General features: G+C 52.3%; 9 protein-coding genes across 9 annotated transcripts; 4 read left to right on the forward strand and 5 right to left on the reverse strand.

Moving 5' to 3' along the window:
* Positions 1-92: 92 nt before the first annotated feature.
* AYO20_06735 (hypothetical protein) lies at positions 93-565 on the forward strand (the record flags this gene model as incomplete). Its single annotated transcript, XM_022645023.1, has 2 exons — positions 93-429; positions 534-565. The coding sequence occupies 2 exons, from the start codon at positions 93-95 to the stop codon at positions 563-565; spliced, it is 369 nt and encodes a 122-aa protein (XP_022498912.1).
* An 842-nt stretch (positions 566-1407) lies between these two features.
* AYO20_06736 (hypothetical protein) lies at positions 1408-2733 on the reverse strand (the record flags this gene model as incomplete). The annotated part of the gene is made up of 1 exon (XM_022645024.1): positions 1408-2733. The coding sequence occupies one exon, from the start codon at positions 2731-2733 to the stop codon at positions 1408-1410; it is 1326 nt and encodes a 441-aa protein (XP_022498913.1).
* Positions 2734-5300: 2567 nt separating this feature from the next.
* AYO20_06737 (hypothetical protein) lies at positions 5301-7343 on the forward strand (the record flags this gene model as incomplete). Its single annotated transcript, XM_022645025.1, has 6 exons — positions 5301-5397; positions 5463-5862; positions 5946-6111; positions 6174-6761; positions 6827-7085; positions 7150-7343. The coding sequence occupies 6 exons, from the start codon at positions 5301-5303 to the stop codon at positions 7341-7343; spliced, it is 1704 nt and encodes a 567-aa protein (XP_022498914.1).
* A 1329-nt stretch (positions 7344-8672) lies between these two features.
* On the forward strand, positions 8673-9787 carry AYO20_06738 (hypothetical protein; the record flags this gene model as incomplete). Its single annotated transcript, XM_022645026.1, has 2 exons — positions 8673-9714; positions 9771-9787. The coding sequence occupies 2 exons, from the start codon at positions 8673-8675 to the stop codon at positions 9785-9787; spliced, it is 1059 nt and encodes a 352-aa protein (XP_022498915.1).
* A 679-nt stretch (positions 9788-10466) lies between these two features.
* AYO20_06739 (hypothetical protein) lies at positions 10467-11468 on the reverse strand (the record flags this gene model as incomplete). Its single annotated transcript, XM_022645027.1, has 1 exon — positions 10467-11468. One exon carries the CDS (start codon positions 11466-11468, stop codon positions 10467-10469), a length of 1002 nt encoding a protein of 333 aa, XP_022498916.1.
* A 566-nt stretch (positions 11469-12034) lies between these two features.
* AYO20_06740 (5-methyltetrahydropteroyltriglutamate- homocysteine S-methyltransferase) lies at positions 12035-14474 on the reverse strand (the record flags this gene model as incomplete). The annotated part of the gene is made up of 3 exons (XM_022645028.1): positions 12035-14014; positions 14067-14406; positions 14464-14474. The coding sequence occupies 3 exons, from the start codon at positions 14472-14474 to the stop codon at positions 12035-12037; spliced, it is 2331 nt and encodes a 776-aa protein (XP_022498917.1).
* Positions 14475-15099: 625 nt separating this feature from the next.
* AYO20_06741 (hypothetical protein) lies at positions 15100-16159 on the reverse strand (the record flags this gene model as incomplete). Its single annotated transcript, XM_022645029.1, has 2 exons — positions 15100-15900; positions 16058-16159. The coding sequence occupies 2 exons, from the start codon at positions 16157-16159 to the stop codon at positions 15100-15102; spliced, it is 903 nt and encodes a 300-aa protein (XP_022498918.1).
* A 974-nt stretch (positions 16160-17133) lies between these two features.
* On the reverse strand, positions 17134-18054 carry AYO20_06742 (acetolactate synthase, small subunit; the record flags this gene model as incomplete). Its single annotated transcript, XM_022645030.1, has 1 exon — positions 17134-18054. One exon carries the CDS (start codon positions 18052-18054, stop codon positions 17134-17136), a length of 921 nt encoding a protein of 306 aa, XP_022498919.1.
* A 793-nt stretch (positions 18055-18847) lies between these two features.
* AYO20_06743 (hypothetical protein) lies at positions 18848-20275 on the forward strand (the record flags this gene model as incomplete). Its single annotated transcript, XM_022645031.1, has 1 exon — positions 18848-20275. One exon carries the CDS (start codon positions 18848-18850, stop codon positions 20273-20275), a length of 1428 nt encoding a protein of 475 aa, XP_022498920.1.
* Between the last annotated feature and the right edge of the window lie 920 nt (positions 20276-21195).

The raw sequence follows: 21195 nt of genomic DNA on the forward strand, positions 1-21195 counted from the left end.
CTCCCGCACCACCCCTATGCCCTCTTTTGGTGGCCGACCTCCTCCGCCGCCCCCCATGCCTTCCTTTGGTGGCCCGCCCCTACCACATACCCATGCCGTCCTTTGGTGGACCACCCCCACCTCCTCCCATGCCCAGCTCTTCTGGACCTGCTCCTCCCGCTCTGCCTCCTGCAGGAGGCGATAACCGTGACTCGCTTCTCGCAGCTATTCGCGGTTCAGGCGGCAAAGCTGGGGGTGGCCTACGCAAGGTCAAGGACAGCGAAAAACGGGACCGTAGTGCGGCAATGGTACCAGGAGGAGAAAGTAGTGCTCCCCCGCCTCCGGGAGCGTCAGGATCTCCCTCAACGCCAGCGGGAGACCAAGGGGGTGGTCTGGCTGGAGCATTAGCCGCAGCATTGAGCCAGAGAAAGAAGAAAGTTAGTGGCAGCGGTAAGTTCGCCCCTTTTGCCTGGTTGCGAGGTTCCCAAAATTCTTGGGAATGCGTTGTCCTTTATCACTCGATCAGTGAACCGATGCTGACTTTGCTGTAACAGATGACGAGAAGGATGAGGATGACGATTGGTGATCCCGACACAGCCTTCCACAAGCTTGGATACGTTTATGGCCTTTCCGAATGCTTCCTTGTAACGGTTCAGGCTTGGACAAGAGGAATATGGTGGTACTAGACGTGATGTGTGAACGGTGGATACTGGTGCGGTAGTACGGGTGCCATCAATGGTGACTCCGACGAATGCTCAAAAGTGGTTCTCTTGGGTGATTCAAGAGACGATCGCTCGAAGAGTATTTCGCCGTCTGTCCATGCAACGAGCATAGCTACGAGCACAGCGGTCCAATAAACAGAAAGAGCAAGCCCGAACGGTGCGTGCTTCTATAGGAGAAATCAAAAGGAGACGCAATTCGACTTGAGACATCAGCAATCAAACACAAAGAATCGATGTCATGATATTCTTTCCATTGAGATTCGAGACTCGAAACTCACACCTTCGGAACAAGCATCACATCTCCATATATGCTCGTATAGATACGTACATATATCTATGTTACGGCACACTCCATCTGGTACGCAGAATGCACACGGCCTGCACGCAGTACTCGGTACTCGGTACTATATGTACTAACTTACGAGAGTGTTGAGATCGGAGATGTCTTCGATTACAAGGGCCCTACTTCCAACACTTGAGTCCTGAGACCTGGAACCTGTCTATCGTGTGCCCCTCAAACACAGTGACCCCGTGTTATATAGATCTATGCAAGAACCGCCCATTCCAGTCCTCGCTTGAACGCTCAAAAGGGAGATGAGACCAGCCATCTATCTATATACCCGAAAAAGAAAGGAGAGAAAGACAAAACACCCATCGCGTAACTTCACAGATATATTACAGAGACACGGTAGAGAGCGACTTTGCATCACTTCCTCTTTTGTGCCTTCATCTGCTCCTTGGTCATCAGACCTTTCTCCGTCCTCGCATCAGCCTTCATCTTGGCCTCGACGTTATCGACGTCTTCGTGAATCGTCATGCCGGGTGCGTTCGCCCCAGCATCCGCGTCTGCGCTCGCGTTTGTGTTGCTGCCAAAGATTCCCTTCCGCTGCTGCTGCTGCTGCTGGTCATCGTTGTTGGCATTGTTGAGTTTATGCATTCCCAACCCGTCCATACCAGGCCAAAGCACACGGCCGGTCTGAGCACTTCCTCCTGCTTTCAACCGACCAATTTTATGCGCCTGGCTCTCCACTGCTTCATTACGCCAATTCCCTCGACCCCCGATCTTGCCACCACGGAAGCCCATGCTGTGGTCGAGCCCTTCGCCCCACATACGCACTTTCTGCACTTTGTGCAACTTCCGCATGCCATAAATGCAGATCAACCACGACAGACCGAAGCACACAACGCTGACTCCACCAAAAGCCCAGTCTGATTCTTCAATGAAGTTCTTCAAGTTCATGCCATAAAGGCCGGCAATAAGTGTCCCGCCAGCAAGTCCGAGCGTCCCAATGCTAAACTTGAGCTCGAGCAACATGAGCTGGTTGCGATTGGCATCCAGAATCGCTCGGACCACTTCTTCCGTGTTTCGGATGTTGCTGATCAGATTGCCTGATATTTCGACAATTTCATCACAGATCTTGTGGTAAGACTCGAGGAGCATTTCAACTTCTTGATGGTCGTTTTCGGCGCGGGGCTTGCCCGTAGCCTTCCGCTCGGTCAAATACATGGCAGAAAGGTCATCATCTGCTTCGAGGAGGTCGTCGATGGCATCTCGAACCAGTCTTGCCTTCTGCTCGAATGTTCCGAGTTTCTTGGAGTGTATCAGCAAGTGCCGTAGTTTGTCTCTGTCAATGTCTTCTTCGAGTTCTCGTAAGATGTGTGTGACTGGATCGCGAACCAATGCAAATTCTGCTTCCAGGCCCGAAGTGACAGAAATAAGAACTGCTTCAAGAGCTCTCAGCTCGTATGGCAGGTTGTAAGAGCCGTTTCTAGGGTCCGCCTTTTGTCGAAGTTTCCCTTCCAGATCATACATGAACAACGACTGAGTGTAAGAGTCAGTGCTTCCAAAAGCGTCGAAAACCAGAACTCTATCAGACTGTATAAGGACTCGAAGATGGAGGAGATTAATCAGGATGGCCGAAGGACGGACGAGGATATGGGGAAGGACGGAGGAGTCGATCTTTCGAAGGTCTCGAGGCAGCAGTCCATACTTGGCGATAAGTTCCGATTTCTTGAACTCGCCTGATACCATTGTGACGGAGCCATTGGCGTCAAACTCGGTACAACGGAGCTTCAATTCTGCGCCGCTGGTGTTGCGAGAAAGGGCACGAGAGAGATTGAAGAGTTGCGCCGAAGTCTCGTCGTACCCGTAGGGTGAAGATGGTGTCGAAGAATCTCGTGGCACTTTTGAACGGGATGCAGCGGCCCTTTGACGCAGCCATCGTCGCCAAAAGCTTTGCTTATGACTTTCGGTGCTGGCACTACGAGACTGTGGAAAGTTCCGGGGACAGGTTCTTGGGGGAGGAAGAGCTTTGCATGGTTCGCGGACAGGATGCCATATATCCTCAATTGAGGAGAGACGCTTGTGGCTGGAGGTGGTGGATAGGGCTCGACACGGCGTTCGAGCACATGTTGTGAAGTAACTGGAGTTCGTGAAGATCGAGTTTGATTGAGATCGAAGGTAGCGCAGAAGACTCCGAGAAGGCGCAACGGCCGTCTGCATCGCCCGCGCGGAGGCACGTAACTAGTGTCAGTGAGCGCCAGGAGTCGAGATAGAGGGTTCAAGCCTGGTGCTGGAACATTGGATTGTCTGCACTCGACGGCTTCATCCTTGAAAATTGTCACATCTCCGAATTATTGGCGTCGGAAACGGGCGAGCGGCGATTCTTGGTTGGAGGGAGACGAGCGACGCGGCAGGTTGAGCGAGAATGGCCTTGGGTCTTGGCCTATAGAGTCACAGTTAGAATCCATCTTGGCAAGCGGCGCGGCGGAATCTTATTCGAGCCAAGAAAATGCTATTTGGGTTTCCGCTCTCTCAATGCCTATAGTCAAACCTCAGTTGTTCCCATACATTAATTATTACTAGGTCAGACTAAGGTTTTCACAATCCTCATGTGAGCTACCTAGACACAATTCTGTGTCTACGGGACGAGTCGATATGATCTTACAACGAGGGCATGACGAAGGAGGGTTTTCCTTGATGCTGTGGACTTTGAAGACGTAGGATCACCATGGCTAGGGTAAATGAGTGCGATTCTATACTGCCTGCCGTGTGCGGGATCTTTTTCGAATCCTGCTAGACTCCAGCGACGAGAAGAATGCCGTGAAGGTTCTTCACCGAGAAGCTCGACCATTGCAATTCCAGAAGACTCTGTTGGCAGTCGAAGCACAAGAGTCGAATAGTATATGCGTTTCTCGGCCTCTGTTCCCTGCCTCATCTTGCGAGAAATGGAATTCGAGATGGAGTTTCTCTTGGTTGTGAAAACCAACCACTATTCCAAAAATTGTCTTGCAGTCAGATCCGTGGGAAATCCGACTGCAGAGACAGGATGTCCATAAAGAGAGTGCACACCAACTCGATGATGAGACACGTATCAGTCAGTACATAGCCCAGAGAAGGGTCGTCGCAATTGAGGAACACGGCCGATATTTCGAGCTTTGAGGCAAGAAGGTGCACTGTAAGGGGGGCCCTGCAAGTCAGAAGCCCGTCTCTTTCTCACCTAGGATGCATACACCATCGATCTGAAGCTGTCGAGATCAGACCGTCATAAAATTGATGCCTCGACTGAGAAGCTGAGTTACATTTATGCTACCACGGTATAGCTCTGCTCCCGCACCAGTAATGACTGTTCCGGAGAAGCTTTCTCTGAGACAATCTTTACCGTTATACAGCAAATCTGGCAGTATCCGACGCCTACGTGTGGCCATGGAACCCATTCAGTGTGGCGAGGCTGCATTGGAATGAGAACTCGGTCGAACCGAGGCAGGTTTTGATCAGCAGACCAGGAATGAACCCATTAAAACTCGGTTATATTTATGAAGCCGCTATGCGCCCCTTGATGCTCATCACTGAAGCTGTGGAGAATTGAAGCAAAGGGACCTGGAAAGCATGTCCTTATGATACGTCCAAATCCATTTCCTCAAAATGGTATAGCGATTTGTCTCCACGCCTTAAGTCAACCACCGCCATGATCCTGCGAATTTTGTCCAATCACGAAGCACACGATCCATTCAGATCTAGCATGCAATGGACAATCCTTCTTCCCCGCCTCTGTCGTTTGTGGTGGATTGATATCAGGGGCCCACGACGCACTTCTCATCAACGGAGACTTTCCTTACCAATAACGTGTTCACTTTGGCCTGCTTGACTGTCAATGCGGGCCAATATGTGCCAACATATCTGCCGATCTTTGGTCAAGCAAATAAATGCACAAGTACTGTACGCCACAGGCCGATCCACCTTGGGGTAGTCCAACCTGGAGAATGGGAGGCTGGTCTGGTCTGGGGAAACCTCTAGTTCCACCACAACCGCAAGATGGGAGAATGACCTCTGTGCGAGACTGTGCTTGTTGGTTATTTGGTCGTTCCCGACCTAATCTACGGTATCTACAGCCCTGTCCATTGCCGACAGCCCCGCAGAAAGGCAAGATGCACAAGTATTTCGCATATAACTAGTGCCATGGTTTTCTTCTGTGGCACACCCTGTTCTTCCAAGACCTCTGAAACTGCTGATCTGGCCGTGTCCTTGTCTGTAGAGATCAGTTGCTTCACAGGAGATTGATTCAGATCCTTGACTGGCCCCTTTGAGCACAAGATAACATGGGTCTCGGAGTTCTCGAAGACCGACATCTGGACCATGTCCCGGGCACGGCGTTGCTCGCAGACATGGTCGATGCGCAACATCATCAGTTTCATGGTAGGAGCCGTGCTTCTAGCTTCTTCTTCTGTGCACGGTAAAAAGGGTTAACGAGACTTCTTTAGGACGAGATACTTCGAGATTGAAACATGCCACGGGACGCAATGCAGACATTGTGCTTGTTCCCCAACCCAGCGAGTCACCCAGAGATCCATTGAACTGGTCCAGGTGGAAAAAGGACCTTCTCTTGCTCATCATCAGCATCGACACGGCCGTTGTTGGCGCATGGGGCCCCATGATCTCTCCTGGATTTGCGGAAATGGCTGAGGAGTGGCACATGTCCTACAACACGCTCAACGGCGGCCTGGGGTGGGCCATCTTCGCCATTGGCATCTCTTGCTTCATCACCAACGGACTTTCGGTCAAGTACGGTCGTCGACCGGTCATCATTCTGGGGAACCTTCTGTTGTTCATCTCTTCGGTTTGGGGCTATTTTGCGCACAGTTATCACAGCTTGCTTGCAAGGTGAGTCGACCATTGTTCTGGGGACTTGGATCGTGGTTTGGGGCATCGTGTTTTTCAGTACCGGTGCTGACAACATCCTCCAGTCGAATCTTCGGCGCGGTTGGAATGTCGCCCTTTGAGGTTCTCACGACAGCCATCATTGGCGACATCTACTTTGTGCATGAACGCGGCCTGCGTCTAGCTTTCTGGGGTCTATGCTTGAGTATCGGAGTCGGCGGCGGCAGCGTTATTTCGGGATATATTATACAGGTATGGTACCTTCATCTCGCCTCTGTACGTTTTATTGGTTCTCAAGCTCATATGTCGAGCAGGATTTGGGCTGGAATTGGACGTACGGCATCTGTGCCTGCTTGTATGGGGTGTTTATCATCTTGATCCTTCTGTTCGTGCCCGAGACGGTGTACAAGCGAGATCCCGCGTACAACCTGGATCTGGGGACGACGGACCACACGTTCGAGACACTGGACGTGCAAGAGGTCAAGGGCGAACACATGGAACACCTCGAGACCACCAAATCCGGCAGCAAGGTCCACACCGAAGTGCTGTACACGGGTGCCGACGAGCGGCCGTGGACTTTCTGGGAGGAAATGCGGCCGTGGCGCGGCGCCGAGTCGGACGAGAACCTGCTGTACATTGTCTTCCGGCCCTTTGGCATGCTCCTCTTCCCGCAGGTGCTCTACGGCTTCATCACGTACGGGCTGTCGACGTCGTGGTTGGTGGTGATGATCTCGGTGCTTGCGCAGCTCTTTACGGGTCCGCCTTACAACTTCAGCGTGTCGGACGTCGGGCTCATCAGCATCGCGGCGCTGGTGGCATCGTTGCTGGGGTTCGTGGCTGGGCCGCTGAATGACTGGACGGTGAAGAAGCTGGCTCGATGGAATGGAGGCATTTACGAACCGGTAAGAAGCTGCCCGGCCTTCGGATTGATCAGATTATTGCTGACATGTCGATCTCTCTCGACCAGGAATTCCGACTTTCGCTCAACGTGCTCACCCTGATCCTGGGGGTCATCGGCTTCTTCGGATTCGGGGCCACACTGGAGAACGAGGCCCCTTGGGCTGGGCCTGTGGTGTTGTACGGCATCATCTACTTCTCCATGTCGTTTCTCAACATTGGCATCTACGGCTACATCACTGAGTGCCACCGGAACAAGGCGCCCGAGGCGTTTGCGTCGCTGAACCTGCGCAACATCTACAGCTTCGGCATGAACTATTTCATCAGCGGTAAGTTCCCAGGAGTTGTTCGATGGTGTCGTGTTTCTTCTCCCCAGTGACCGTTTGTTCTGAGCTGATCATGAGAACCTGTCCGCGGGACAATCCATAGACTGGATCACGAAGCAAGGACCCCTCGAAGTCTTCTCGATCATCGGTGGCCTCCACATCTTCATCTGCCTGCTCACCATCCCCATGTGGATTTTTGGCAAGCGATGTCGGAGCTTTACGGCGCGGAATCCCATATTCCGCAAGATCCAGGAGTCTTAGGGAGGGTGGCTGGACAGGCAGATGAAAGGGGTCAGTCGTGTCGTGGGCTATGCGGCCTCTCACTTTGCTAGGGGCGCGGATAGAGGAGGGGGACAAAGAGGCAACATGAAGTGGCTTGAGGATGAGATGTCCCTCGATCAGCTGTAACTGGGCAGAAATCTATATACCTAGTATACTTGCTGAAATGAGCAGCTTTGTACAAATGATATCGGGCGAAGAGAAGTGCCAGGTTAGTATTTATCATCGTCGCTGGTATACTCGCTCTCTTTCTCTCTCATGTACGCTTCAACTCAATCCTCGAAGCATCCATTTTCGGTCATGAATACGCCATGGCTGCTAGTCTGTGTCCTCATTTGGTATACTGATACGGTCATGTTCTCGGCCCGTCGTGAGGCTGGATTGCGGGGTTTGTATGTACAAGAACGTAGAGCGGCTGTTCGGGGTGATTCAGGCGCCGGCGATTCATCTCCGCCATCAACTGTTCGTCGCTCGGCTCAAGGACGAAAGGGTGCGAGGACAAACTCGGATTCCCTATCTCTTCATTCTCGTTCTCCATTCCGCATCCTTCTCTTTTCCGCCTGACTGTCTTGAGAGCTAGACGGTCAGTCTTCCTCTTCTCCTCTCTGTGTGTATCTCTCAAGAAAGAATTGCCGTGCTTGGGCCTGAGCCTCTTTCCCATAGTTGGTCTCCCCACTCTCTTACAAATTTCGAGATCGCGCTTCTCCGCATCTTGCTGTGAGATAACCGAGTCGCACGAGGAGGTCGACGATAGAGAGAGAGAGAGAGAGAGAGCGCGCGCGAGCGCACAATATAAAGGGTGGACGTGTCAGGGTTCACGTTGGCTGATCACAGGCTGCACGGCAGAAAAGAAAAAGACCTCGTTCGCTGAAGAGGACAACAACAGCGGCCACAAAGATAGAGAGAGCCAGAAGAGAGGAGTGAGGAACGAATCACATATTGGACTTTGGTAGTTTTTTGCGAAGATTGGTGATTGCAACTTGTGTCCTAAAACCAGATATTTCATTGAGTGAGAGGGTTTCTTGCAGAAATAGCGGCCGAGGAGTCACAGACTACAATGGCACCGCACAAGCTGCGCGTCAAGCAGGTATGGACTGTCCCATCCATCTATCCCTCTTCATGCATATGTGTGTGAGAGAGTGGGGGAGAGAAAGAGGATAGGCACATTGCGACGACTCAATGGATGCCATCTTACCCGACTCACTTGTCTCGAATCCTGAAATACTGACACCAATCTTCTCTCGTCTCTCTCGACACTGACAGATCTATACCTACCCGATCAAATCCCTCCGCGGCGTCTCCCTTCCCGCCATGCCGGCGACGTACATGGGATTCCCTCACGACCGACGATTCATGCTGTTCAACGTCGCGCAGGGGAAGAACATGGCCATTGCCTATTTCACTGAGATGTGTCTGTTCACTACGGCATTCTCCTCCTCCAAAGGCGAAGGCGGACCCAACGACAGGGTCACCGTCACCTATACCAAGGACCACGTGTTCGATCATCCTGACCAGAACGTCAGCCCGGAACCGCTCCAGGTGCCCCTTGATCCGGACACGGCGGGTCTTGAAGAAGTCGAGGTCACCATGCACTACTCCCCCTGCGTTGGCTATGACATGGGCGAGGAGTACAACCGCTGGTTCAGTGAGCGTTTCGGCTATCAAGTCAAGCTGTTTTATATCGGCGCCAACAGTAGGAAAGTGCTGGGTAACATGCCTCCGAGCGCCGCCGCAGCACAGCAGCGAAATCGCTCTGCAGGGGAATTGAAGGGAACTTCGAGTGCAGCTTCGTGGTTGGGCAGCATCACGTCCACAGCAACCTCTCTCGCTCGCGCCGTCACTGGCGTGGGGGAAACAGCCGAGGACCGAGAGAAATACCCTGAGGGAGTAGATCAGGGTATCTCCTTTGCCGATGTAGCGCCATACCTCGTGATATCCACAAAGTCGTGGGAAAATGCGCAGCGCCGCCTCCCAGACAACGAAGTGATGGACATCTCCAAGTTCCGCCCGAACATCATCGTCGAGGGCGCCGAGGAGGAGTTTGAGGAGGACTTCTGGGCCGAGCTCCTGATTGGCGGCGACGACGGCGCCAGAATCGTCCTGACCCAGAACTGCGCTCGCTGCAACTCGCTCAACGTCGACTATTCGACCGGCAAGGTCGGCGAGGGCGAGTCGGGCAAGATCCTCAAGAAGCTACAGAGCGACCGGCGCGTGGACCCCGGCGCCAAATGGAGCCCGGTCTTTGGGCGGTATGGATTCCTCGCCAGGGTCCCCGAGGGCAAGTCCGCCGCCGAGATCAAAGTCGGCGACGAGGTGAGGGTTGTGCGGCGGAACAGCGAGAGGACAAGATTTGGTGAGTTTCTCTCTTCCCTATCCCTCTCTACCCCTATCTCTCTACCCTTTTACGAGAAAGCCTTGTCGTGTAAGAGGAAGGAAGCCTGAAATACTATGCTGACCAATGATGAATTATCGTCTGGAAATACAGAGTGGCCGAACCTGAGCACCAATTGAGCTCTTATGACGATATCTCTTTCTGCACAGTTGTCAAGGGGTGGGTGACTTATTGTTTTATTCTCCCCGTTTGGCGTTTTCTGTTGTTTGCGAGTTTCAAGAATCCGATTGGGGGTTGTGAAGGTCAGCATTCCTGAGGCCAATCTACGTTATGTGTATGCGTGCATGTATGTGTCTTCATATACGTAGGGTTGTGGCATCTATGTAAACTCTCTTGGAGATCACATCACATAACAAAAGATACTTCTCCTCCCCTGTCTGTTACCCGGTGCGCGACCTGTCGTGATAACCTCTTGATTCATACCTCCTGAGGACTGTCTTATCTATGGAAAGGACCATAAGGGTTCTGTATTGCCCCACGTTTCCAATCCGTTGCCTTGTACTCATACAAGTGTATATGCCCCGACCAGCCACGCAAAAAGGGAGAGAAACACCCAACCTCCCCTCTATCCCGTCACCAGCCGTCGCTTCGAACGCCTAAGAAACAAGTCGTAATCGATGCATATGATGACCACCCACCCACCATGCAATGCGATGCTATACAATACCAAACAAAAAACCTCCTTACCCTGTGGTCTACTCCGTAATAGCAGCTCATCCACTCAGCTGAAACATCTGCCTCACACTGACCTGTCCACTGCCTCCGATCCTCCCCCCAACGCCGTCGGGCACGTATCTGCTCTCGGGCTGCCTGACGCCCCTGGCGACGCTGTCCACCACCCACTGGGCCGTGACGTACTTGATGCCCTTGCCGTGCACGAGGCGCACCTCCTTCTGGATCTTGCCGCCCGCCAGGCCTCCCCCGCCCGCGGCGCTGGTGCCCAGGACCACGTGCGTGACGGTGCGGCGTCCGAGGGAGATGGACGTGTTGCCGCCGTGTTGGGCGACGAGGTGTTTGAGTTTGTGGTCCGAGACGACGGGGAAGGAGCTCCCGTTGAGGTAGATGGTCAGGTTGCGGAAGATTTGGGGCGGTTGGGACGACAAAGAAGAAGACGAAGAAGATCCAGCACCAGCACCAGCACCAGCACCAGCACCAGCAGTACCAGTCGTCGTAGTGTGATGGGCGTTGTGGTTATTTCTGTTGTCGGGCAATAATGTTGCCTTGTCTTGCTGTCGTCCGATTGACAAGCGACAAGACTCCCCTGTCTCGTCCTTGTGGCGGTGTTGGTGTTGGGGGCCATCGTGGCTTTGACCCTGGCCGGCCCTGAGGCGCTTGTTGCCAGGTTCCCCGTCTTGCCCTCCTCGTTCGCTCGGGCGCTTTTTACAGCCACCCATCAAATCTCGGACATCCTGCCATCCCTTCCGCCTCAATCCCTGCTGCGACCCGTCTTCCCAGTCGCCGTTAGCCTTGCGCCCGTCCTGGCCAAAATTCTCGCTCCCCGCGCCGACCAGATCAGCCAAGTGTCGGTCCCCGCCGCGGCCGCTCGCGTCCTTGAACTGGTGGGAGAGCTTGTACGTTCGAGACTCACGCCAGGATGTGGATCCGGAGAGCCGATTTTCTGCCCGTTGGTGGCCCGTCGAAGATGAATTGAACGGGTCAAAGAACGCGCGTGTCGGTTGAGGCGCCGGCGGCTGCTTGGGATGTTGACCCGGCATGGTGGACTTGTAGACGGTGGAAGGATGTCGCTCGTGCCAACTCCATCTGGCGCAGCTGTCTGATCAGCTTCATCCGCAGGCAAAGAAATCTTGTAAAATGTTGGCGGGGTGATGGAGTCTATGACCCGGAACCACATCGCGGGCCAGTAACAAAACGCGCCTCGACGACACGCACTCACGTGCCTTTTCTATGAGCATTTTCTGTATGCTGGGTAAGAGGCAGAAGACTTATTTGATAGCATTGTCTCTTCTGCTAAAGTTCATACAGAAGCCTATCCTATCGACTTATTCTGTTGAAAGCTGACATTCTTCTCTACCAGTGTACCATGGCTATCCCATCACCATAATGGATCCCTTCCTCTGTCTGGTTTCAGAGCCAGCCAAAAACGCCGATGTTAAGATCGGACTTTTGCCAGCCCCCATCGCTACAGTGGTATCATGTTGAAAAGCACTTTTGTCGTTCATCCGTTTCGTTCAATCAAATCCCCTTGACGCCATCTGCTCAGATCAGGTTGATTGATCGAGCTCAAAGTTCAACCGTTCCCCTTGGACCGGTACATAATCCATCAATTGCCTTTGGCATATTGAGCGCGGAAGCTCTTAGCCGCATTGACCATGTTCGTCAAGGCAGCCTTGGTCTCCTTCCATTGTCGGGTCTTGAGACCACAGTCAGGATCAATCCACAGTTGATCCGGCTTCAAGTATTGCAACATCTCAGCAATCCGGTCGTGGATCTCCTGCTCCGAAGGAACACGAGGGGAGTGGATGTCGTAGACACCAGGTCCGATGTGACGCGGGTAAGCCTCATCAACAAACACTTTCAGAAGCTTAGCGTCAGACTTGCTGTTCTCAATCGAGAGAACATCAGCGTCCAGGGCTGCAATAGCATAGAAGAAATCCTGGAACTCAGAATAGCAGAAGTGGCTGTGAATCTGAGTGGCATCCTCAACACCCGCGGTCGCGAGGCGGAATGAATCCACTGCCCACTTCAAATAGTCGGTTCGTTCCTTGCCTGCGCGGAGTGGAAGACCCTCACGCAGAGCAGGCTCATCAACCTGAATGACATAGACGCCGGCCTTTTCAAGATCAATGACCTCATCACGGAGAGACAGAGCCAGCTGCTCCGCTTGAACAGATTGGTGGACGTCGTCACGAGGGAACGACCATCTCAAACAGGTGATAGGTCCAGTGAGCATACCCTTCATCGGCTTGCTGGAGATAGAAGCAGCGAATTTGGACTCCTTAACTGTCATCGGAGCAGGGCGAGAGATGTCACCGACAACGATAGGAGGTCGGACACACCGGGAGCCGTAGGACTGAACCCATCCATTGGTCGTGAAAGCGTACCCCTTCAGTCGCTCACCAAAGTATTGGACCATGTCATTACGCTCGGGCTCGCCGTGGACATAGACATCGAGGTCCAATTCGTCCTGGATCTTGACCACATCCCGAATCTCTTTCTCGATAAACTTCTCATACTCCTCAGCAGTGATTTCACCCTTGGTGAACTTGTTGCGTTGGATGCGGATTTCCTTGGTCTGAGGGAAGGATCCAATGGTGGTAGTGGGGAACAGCGGTAGATGCAGACGTTCTTGTTGTTGGCTGATTCGAACAGGGAATGGCGACCTGCGGTTGTACATTTCAGGGGTAACCTTGCTCTGTCGCTCCTTGACTGCCTGGTCGTTGGTTCGGCTTGAAGAAGCACGAGCTTGCATTGACTTGGCGTTTGCTTCGAGGGCTTCTCTGACAGAGGCTGGGCCATCCGTGACAGCCTTTGCAATGATAGCGAGTTCCTTGGCTTTTTCACAAGCAAAGCTGAACCAGTCGGCAATCTCAGGGTCCAAGGTCTTCTCACTGGAGAGAGTGTGGGGAGTATGCAGGAGAGAGCTAGAGCTTGCAACGATGACCCTGTCCTTGCCGAGTTTCTGAATGGCAGTCTCCACGATCTCAATGGCCTTCTTGAAATTGGTTTTCCAGATGTTACGGCCATCAACAACACCAGCCGACAGAACCTGTTGAGGACCCAAGGCAGAGGTGACAGTTTCGAGTTGCTCGGGATTTCGTACGAGATCAATGTGAATGGCATAGAGGTTCTTTAGGTAGCTGAGAACGTCGATGTTGTGCACAATGTCACCAAAGTAGGTTGCAAGCACGATTTTCGGGGCGCTGCTTCCAAGTCCACCGAGCTTCTCATACGCCGGCTTGAAGGCTTCCTTGACGTGCGGGGGCAAATCAAAGACCAGGACGGGCTCATCAATCTGGACGGACTCGGCACCAGCATCTTTCAACTGCTTAAGCAGATCCACGTATAGAGGAAGAAGCTTGTCGAGCGCGGAGATCGGCTCGATGGTTTGACCACGGTCTGCTTTGCCGAGATATAGGAAAGAAACGGGACCGAGGATGACAGGACGGGTGATGATGCCAGCTTCTTTGGCTTCGAGGAACTCAACAACGGGCTTGGGCTTTGAGGACAGCTTGAAGACCTGGTTGTCTTGGAGAGTGGGCTTGACATAGTGGTAGTTTGAGTCAAACCATTTGACCATTTCCTGTTATACATATTAATAAAGGTCTGACGATACTCAATGAAGATTTACTCACCAGAGAGGGCACATCGACAGCTGGGGAGCTATCGGTGGCAGGCCTCTGGAGACCTCGACCCATGGCAAAGTACTCGTCGAGGGGAGCCAAGTTGTACTTTGTGTACCGCTCTGGAACCACCCCAAAGAGCTCGATGTGGTCGAGGACCTGGTCGTAGAAGGCAAAGTCATTGCTTGGGATGATGTCAATGCCAGCATCTTTCTGAATCTTCCAGTGTGCCAGTCTCAATCTCTTTCCCTCGGCAAGGAGCTCATCCTGCGAGATCTTGCCGCCCCAGTATGCTTCGGTGGCTTTCTTGAGGTCACGGTTGACTCCCATGCGAGGGAAACCGAGAATGGAGCTGTCACACAATCAGCAGCTGGGTTACTTATTGGGCGACATTGTGTGTTCAACTTACGATTGAACCATCTTTGTAGATACCCGGGTGAAACTGGGTCGAGATTTGAAGGTAACAGTCCGGACAGCAACCCTCCAATACGTCCTCAGGATGTGCTGAGAGGCAGTTGACAAGACAAGAGAAAATGAAGAGGAGGAGGAGGAGACGAGGGCGGTGAGAAAGTGACCTGAGCCCGAGAAGGAGAGTTAATGAGGAAAAAAATTCAAAATGCTGCCAGGGCCACCATCAGTGACACAAGGCGGCTACCGTTTTTAGTGGCTGATGGTGGGATGCGCGGATGCTTGTGTTGGTCTGTTTGGCCGCCCACGCCGCAATGGCTCTCCGAGATTCGCTCGCCCTGCATAACCTACGAAAAGTCACCGCGTGCCACTGAGCAGCAAGTGAGACCCGAGTATACTTTTCCCGACCCTCTTTGCCCTCTGCTGAGTGTTCCAGCGCACCCGAGCATCCCCATCAATCACGCCATCTACGAGCAAACACTCCAGACTACGAGGTACATGAGCTTGACTTGACGCCTGCGCTGTGAGTGGCTCTCGTAAACGCCCGCCCAAGCAAATACCCTGTCGTCTTACTGCTCCAGTCTCGAACAAACAGTTCTGATCGTGTTCATGTACAAGTATTGAGACTCTATCTTCGTCACAGCCTGATAGGCCCAGGGATTGCTCCCGCGCGCCCTCCAACAGCTCGCTTGCCAAACTTGTCTTCATACCATTGTCGGCCAGTCACTGCTCGAGGAAGCATTGTCACAACCTCACAGATCACAAACCAGAGAGCGGCACTTTCACCGCCCCATCCCAATCCCCATACACCTCCAAGCAACCAGTAGCCCGTCCATTCGAGCCACTCAAGGACGTAATGTGGGTGCAAGATATACTTGAAAGCTCCTTGAGCAGGAGGAATCACATAGACCTTGTCGTAGCTCACCGTCGCTTTGCCCTCTGACTTGGCTTTCCTCTTAGCAGCTCCACGTCGTAGATCATACAGTGTCATTTCTGCCCAGATATTGCCAGCTAATCCCAACAGAAAGAACAGGATCCCGAGAGCCGAACTGAAAGAGACGACGGCGCGACTCTCCGTATTGGCAGTCAGTGTCGAGTACACAAGCCAGCACCCAATGTTTGTCGAGTTCGTAAACTGAAAGATACCCATAAATGCCGTAACAAATGGATGGATGGGCGACATGCTCGGGTTCAGGTAGAGCGGGCTGACAAGGGCGCGGTTAACGTAGTGAAGGAGATACAAGCACGCCAATATCTCGTTCTGGGCAGGCAACCCTGTGCCTAGGAAGCTCGTCCCAGTTTGTGGCCGGGGCCGGACTCGATCTGGCAGACTGTAGAGAATGTAGAGCAGATTGATCGGCCCAACCAGTTCCGCAACCGCCCAGGCATAGCAACCAGGAAGACTCAGGTGAGAGTTGGAGGAGGTCTTGCCCATCGCCTGTAGCTTTTTTAAGGGTGTCCATAGCGCGAGGGAAACCTATGTAGAAGCGTGAGCTCCCGTCAGCAAGAGACTCCCGTTTCCCTTTTTTTTTTTGGTCCAGACTTCTGCAATTGTCGCCAAATACGAACAATGAAAGCGAGCGTAGTACACTTACGGGGATGTATAGTCTGAAGACATCGAGGGACAACTTGGCTGCTTGCGGTGTTGGAGGAAAGAAGTCGCCCGGCGAGGGTAGATCTGCCAAATAGGACGCCATACTTGGTCCACTGGGACTCATGAGAGGAATCAAGGAATCAAAATAAATTCTAAGACTGCATCGAGGCTGCAAGAACCAGCGTTGTATTTACTGTGATAGTAAGTGGTGACGATGGTCATGCAGGTTGCGGTGACGTTAGTCATTTACTCCACCGAAGACAACGATGCAGCTTCTATGCGTTTCTTCTGACTCGAGCCAGTGTGCCAGCGAATACCTCCCAACTCAACCTGCAGGATATCTGAATATGAATAGAGAACTCCAGGTTCCCAGTGCATCATCATGCCCTCCAGGTGCAGGCCAGCATCAACAACCCTTGCGAGAAACAACACTGGCGGCAACCTCGCTACCATCCAATGACCAGTGTCTCGCCGCGGGTGATTGCAGTCACAGCAATGAAATTTTGGTCATTCATCGTCAGGGGAATAAGAAAGACGACGAAGACGAGGCTGAAGGTCCAGACTGCGCCTGCCGGCATCACCATTGGGTATATACTTCATCTGAATATGAGGGTATGTACCCGGCATACGGTAATGGATTTTACATTATTCAAGACCAACAAGTTCAGCTTTGGAGACTAATATCGCATGCCTCAAAAACACCATTTCACAATGGTATCACCGCCGCCATCCACCTTACCACAACATCAGTCCCTCAAAATGCTTGAACTCACACGATCCACAGTATGTGATCAAGAATAGCCTACCTACTCCAAAATCAAGAAAGCATCCTCATGTCAAGGGGCGCCTGACGCTATTCCAACATGATGGTAACATATGTAGATAACTAACCGGGAGGGAGAGTGCTAGCATCAACCACATCATCAGCCTCCCGCGTGTGCTCCTCATTGGGGTCATAAAGAGGTGATCGAGGCAAGGCCATCAACCCCGTTCGAGTTGACTCGAGGATACCGAAAGGGGAGACCAGCTTCATGAAGGAGTCGATTCGGCTGGGTTTTGCAGAGCTGTTCTCTCACGTTAGCGCTTTGAAACACTAAATAAATCAACGGCAGACACTGACATTTCCACAATGCAATTGTTGGTGCTAATATCCAGGACCTTCCCACCAAATTGGTGAGTCAAATGGGTGATGGCTTCGAGATGTTCATGCTTGTGTCGCAAAGCTTGACTGGCAGCAAGACGGCTGGGATGGTAGCTAGCGCCTTGACCGAGCATCTCTTTCGCTCGTTGCACCAAAGATGGCTCTTCAGGCTTATTTGATTCCAACTCCTGCAACCTCTTGTCTGCGTTCTCCTCGGCGTTTTCCACATCCACTGGGCCTTGGTCGGAATCGGGGCTGGTCATCTCGCGATGGTGCTCCATCAGTTCTTCGTACACCTCGGGGCCCAGAATAGAGATTTTAGCCAGCAGTAACTCGCGCTGCACCAGGGCGGCAGATGTATAGTCCAGCACAGCCCACACAGGTACCAAATCCTCTAGCTGCCTGCGAGCTTGTTCGACAACACCGTCTTGTCCTTGCAACACGATGGTCATCCGACTCAGGTCCTCTACCTCGGTGTTGCACACAACCAGAGAGTCAATGTTGAATCCTCTGGCCGCTAAGATGCCGGAGACGCGGGACAAGACACCGGGCTCGTTCTGAACGAGGCAGTTCAGGATGTGTTTCTTGGGCGGCGCTTGAGATGCGACCGGGGTTTCGTAGAGGATGGAGGACACAGCTGCGGCGGCGCCATATTGGGGAGAAGTGTCTGACACCGGCAATGGAAGGGGTGACCTTCTGTGGAGAGCCTTATACGCTAGAGCTGAGGTTGAATTCGTGCTTTTGGCTCGTCTCGAAGCAGGGAGAACAGATTCAAGGAAAGAGGTCCCGGTTTGCGCTCGTTGAGAGGGTTTCGTAGCCCTGCATGCAAGAGATAGGAGGTTGCGCCGGCCTGCCATGATGGCGGCAGAAGAAGGGCGTATGCGGCAGATAAGTAAGTACTACTTCATCAAGGTCAGTGAGACTTGAACATATTGTATCACTTCGAAGGATGAGTCACAACAATACAGAGGGACAAGCTCTGTATCAAAAATTTTGGGTCAGCGCAGGAGGTGGAGGACTCACAGACCAAGCGGTTTCGGAGACCGCCAAGCAGGTGCTGAATTTGGGCTGAGATTGATGCCGCTTTGTCGTGTTGTGTATAGCGCCCGAGGTTGTACCGAGTAGAAGCTCTGACCCGCCCGTGCCCGCCCTGCTCACACATAAAGTATATCATGCCGCCTTATTCAACATCGTCCTCTGCCGACTCCATCATCTTCACGACCTCGATTCCCCTTTTGTGCTCGCGAAAAGCTTCTAATGCTTGTTCGCATACAAGTAGGTACCAGGAGCTCACTGTCCTCAGACACGGCAAGGATGCAGTCAGCCGACGTCTTTAACTCCTACTTCTCCCCGGTACATCATCCTACATTCAAAGATCTACCATTGCTACGAGAAGCCACGTGGGTTGTCAGTCCCTCCTTGATTCGTCTGAGCACCCAGGGTCGGACCATTTGCTTTGATAATGTATCCAGCAACCTCCAAGTGCAACCTCGTCCTCCAACATGTGTTCTTGAACCTGCATGAAAAAATGGGAACATATATAGCGCGACTGGTGCTCGCTCACACTCAGGTAGACTACAACAACCCAGGAACGTGTAAGAAACAGGCTGGTTAGAATTGCCTGGGGATAAGTTGTGATCTCTAAACGTCATGTTCTCACAGGCATTTACTCTCCTGTGCTCTCTTGGATACGTGTCGTTTGCCTTTGCTGACGGTTCCTCAACCGTTTACTTCCCTCAAGCGGCTACCACTTCCGTATCTTCGCCTCAAACAACGCTTCCCTACCACAAGAATGCTTCCTATCCATACCTCGGACAGGCTCCCGCCCAGGCGGTTTTCCCACGCTCACCGTCTCCGAGCGAACTCAAATGCATCGTGACACCTTTGGGCTGGGGTCAAGACGATTCGTCTCAGATTCTTGCGGCTGTCCAAAAATGCGGTATCAATGGGACCATTACACTTCCGGCTCCATACGTCTACACGATTTCAAAGCGGATGTACATGAAGCTCCAGAATTCCCGCTTGGAAATTTTTGGGACTCTCTCTTTCACTCCAGACTTGACTTACTGGATTGACAACTCCTTCCGTGTTGAGTTTCAGAATCAGTCTACGGGGTGGATTGTTGAAGGCAACAACTTTGAAATCGATGGGGGAGGGTGGATGCAGGGCGGTGTCAATGGCAATGGACAGGCATGGATGACCCACGCCGCCGGGCACAGCAACCAGTTTGGCCGCCCAATTGTGATTTCGATTTTCAATTCCTCCAATGTGATTGTGACCAACTTTGCCATACGCCAGCCGATGTTCTGGAGTTTTTGGATCCAAGACTCCTACAACGTTGAGATCAGCAAGGTGTATATCAATGGTACCAATACAGATCCCTACGGCAATTCTTCCAACTACGAAACGAACATTGATGGCCTCGATTCATTACGAGTTGACCACCTTCTGGTAAGAGATTGGCAATTCCATGGGGGAGATGATTGTCTGGCCCCGAAAGGAAACACGACCAATATGGTGATCAGAAATATGACCTGCGTTGGTGGCGGCATTGCTTTCGGCTCAATCGGGCAATACGTTGACTCGCCAGACTTCATTTTCAATGTGACGGCCACCAATATCTCAGTCTCACAAGATATCAAACCACGCACCGGGGGGGCTGCAGTAGCCGGCGGGGCCTACTTCAAGTCTTGGGTCGGCAAAGAAGAGGGACAACCTCCACAAGGCGGTGGTGGCGGCACGGGGAAAGTTTCCAATGTGACGTTTACAGGACTGACAACTCACAACACTAGCCAGGCTGTCTTCATCAACAAATGCTACTTCAAGGTGCCCGACCAGGCTCATTACTGCGACACCAGTACTCTTGAATTTGAGAACCTGTTGTTCTCTGATGTCTCGGGAACCGTTAGCAGTAAGGTTGGAATCGCATTGAACTGTTCAGCAGCGGCGCCATGTTCAAACATCGACTTTAAGGATGTCCACCTGACCGATGCAGTCACCAAAGCGAATGCCAACACGACCTGTGTCAACGCGAAGAATGTTACAGGACTGACTTGTAACGCTACGTTGACTAATTGAGCAATGATTGCGAATTGCGAAGGGAGCTCGGTCCGAGGAAGCCGGTCTTGCAAATACCTCTTCAGACATCTCAGGCAGAGCCCGCTATTTTGAAGATACACTTCCAGTCCCAGTGAGCAAAATGCTGCAACTTGTATATATCTCACCCTAGATATGGCCGAGGATTGTTACATGCTAGCATTAAAGTCAGGATGAATGAGGGACGAGGCCGAAGCCTTGCGCCTTGTCTCGGCAGAGTTTCCCTAGGCGGCGTCTAATTATCTTCGGTTTCTGCTTCCAACGCTACACCATCCATCCCGCAGGTCTACCGATTTTGGATCTTGCTCAGAATTACGACGTTGTACAGCTTGAAGTTCTTCAACGCACCTACGGATCGGAAAACAGCTCGATGAGCACCCACTATGCCTCCGAGTACATGGTACATGGTGAGAAACGCAGTGCTTTCCCTTACATGTCGCCGGCTTTCGGGCCTTTGAACTGAAGCGCAGGAAGCTCTATCGTGAACAAAAGAGGAGGATAGACACAAGCAGTGAATATCTGAGATAATAATATACTCGTATGTTCGGCCTACGGAACCCGACCAAAGGCATCCTATGGGGTACAATGGAGATACCCCATCATGGCACGCCCCAACCTACTCATATGGATATGGTCCCGTTGCCATTGTCGCTAGTTATACAGAACAGGCATCGCCTCCGACTAGTTCGCGCTCTTACCGCGTATCTCTACGAGTAGTCATCCTAATAGTAGGATTATTATCGAGCGATCGACATGAGTGTCTTCGAAAATGGAAAACTGGCAATCTACGAGGACGATTACTCGGGGCCCGGAAAGCCGCCGTTTGCTCAAAACGTCTTTTGCCAATCCGTTGGTGCACTCCTGCCTATGACGCTTGAACCGACCGGAATTCCATGACAGGA

This window comes from Fonsecaea nubica (genome assembly GCF_001646965.1).
Source record: "Fonsecaea nubica strain CBS 269.64 chromosome Unknown Scaff44, whole genome shotgun sequence".
Lineage (NCBI taxonomy): Eukaryota > Fungi > Ascomycota > Eurotiomycetes > Chaetothyriales > Herpotrichiellaceae > Fonsecaea > Fonsecaea nubica.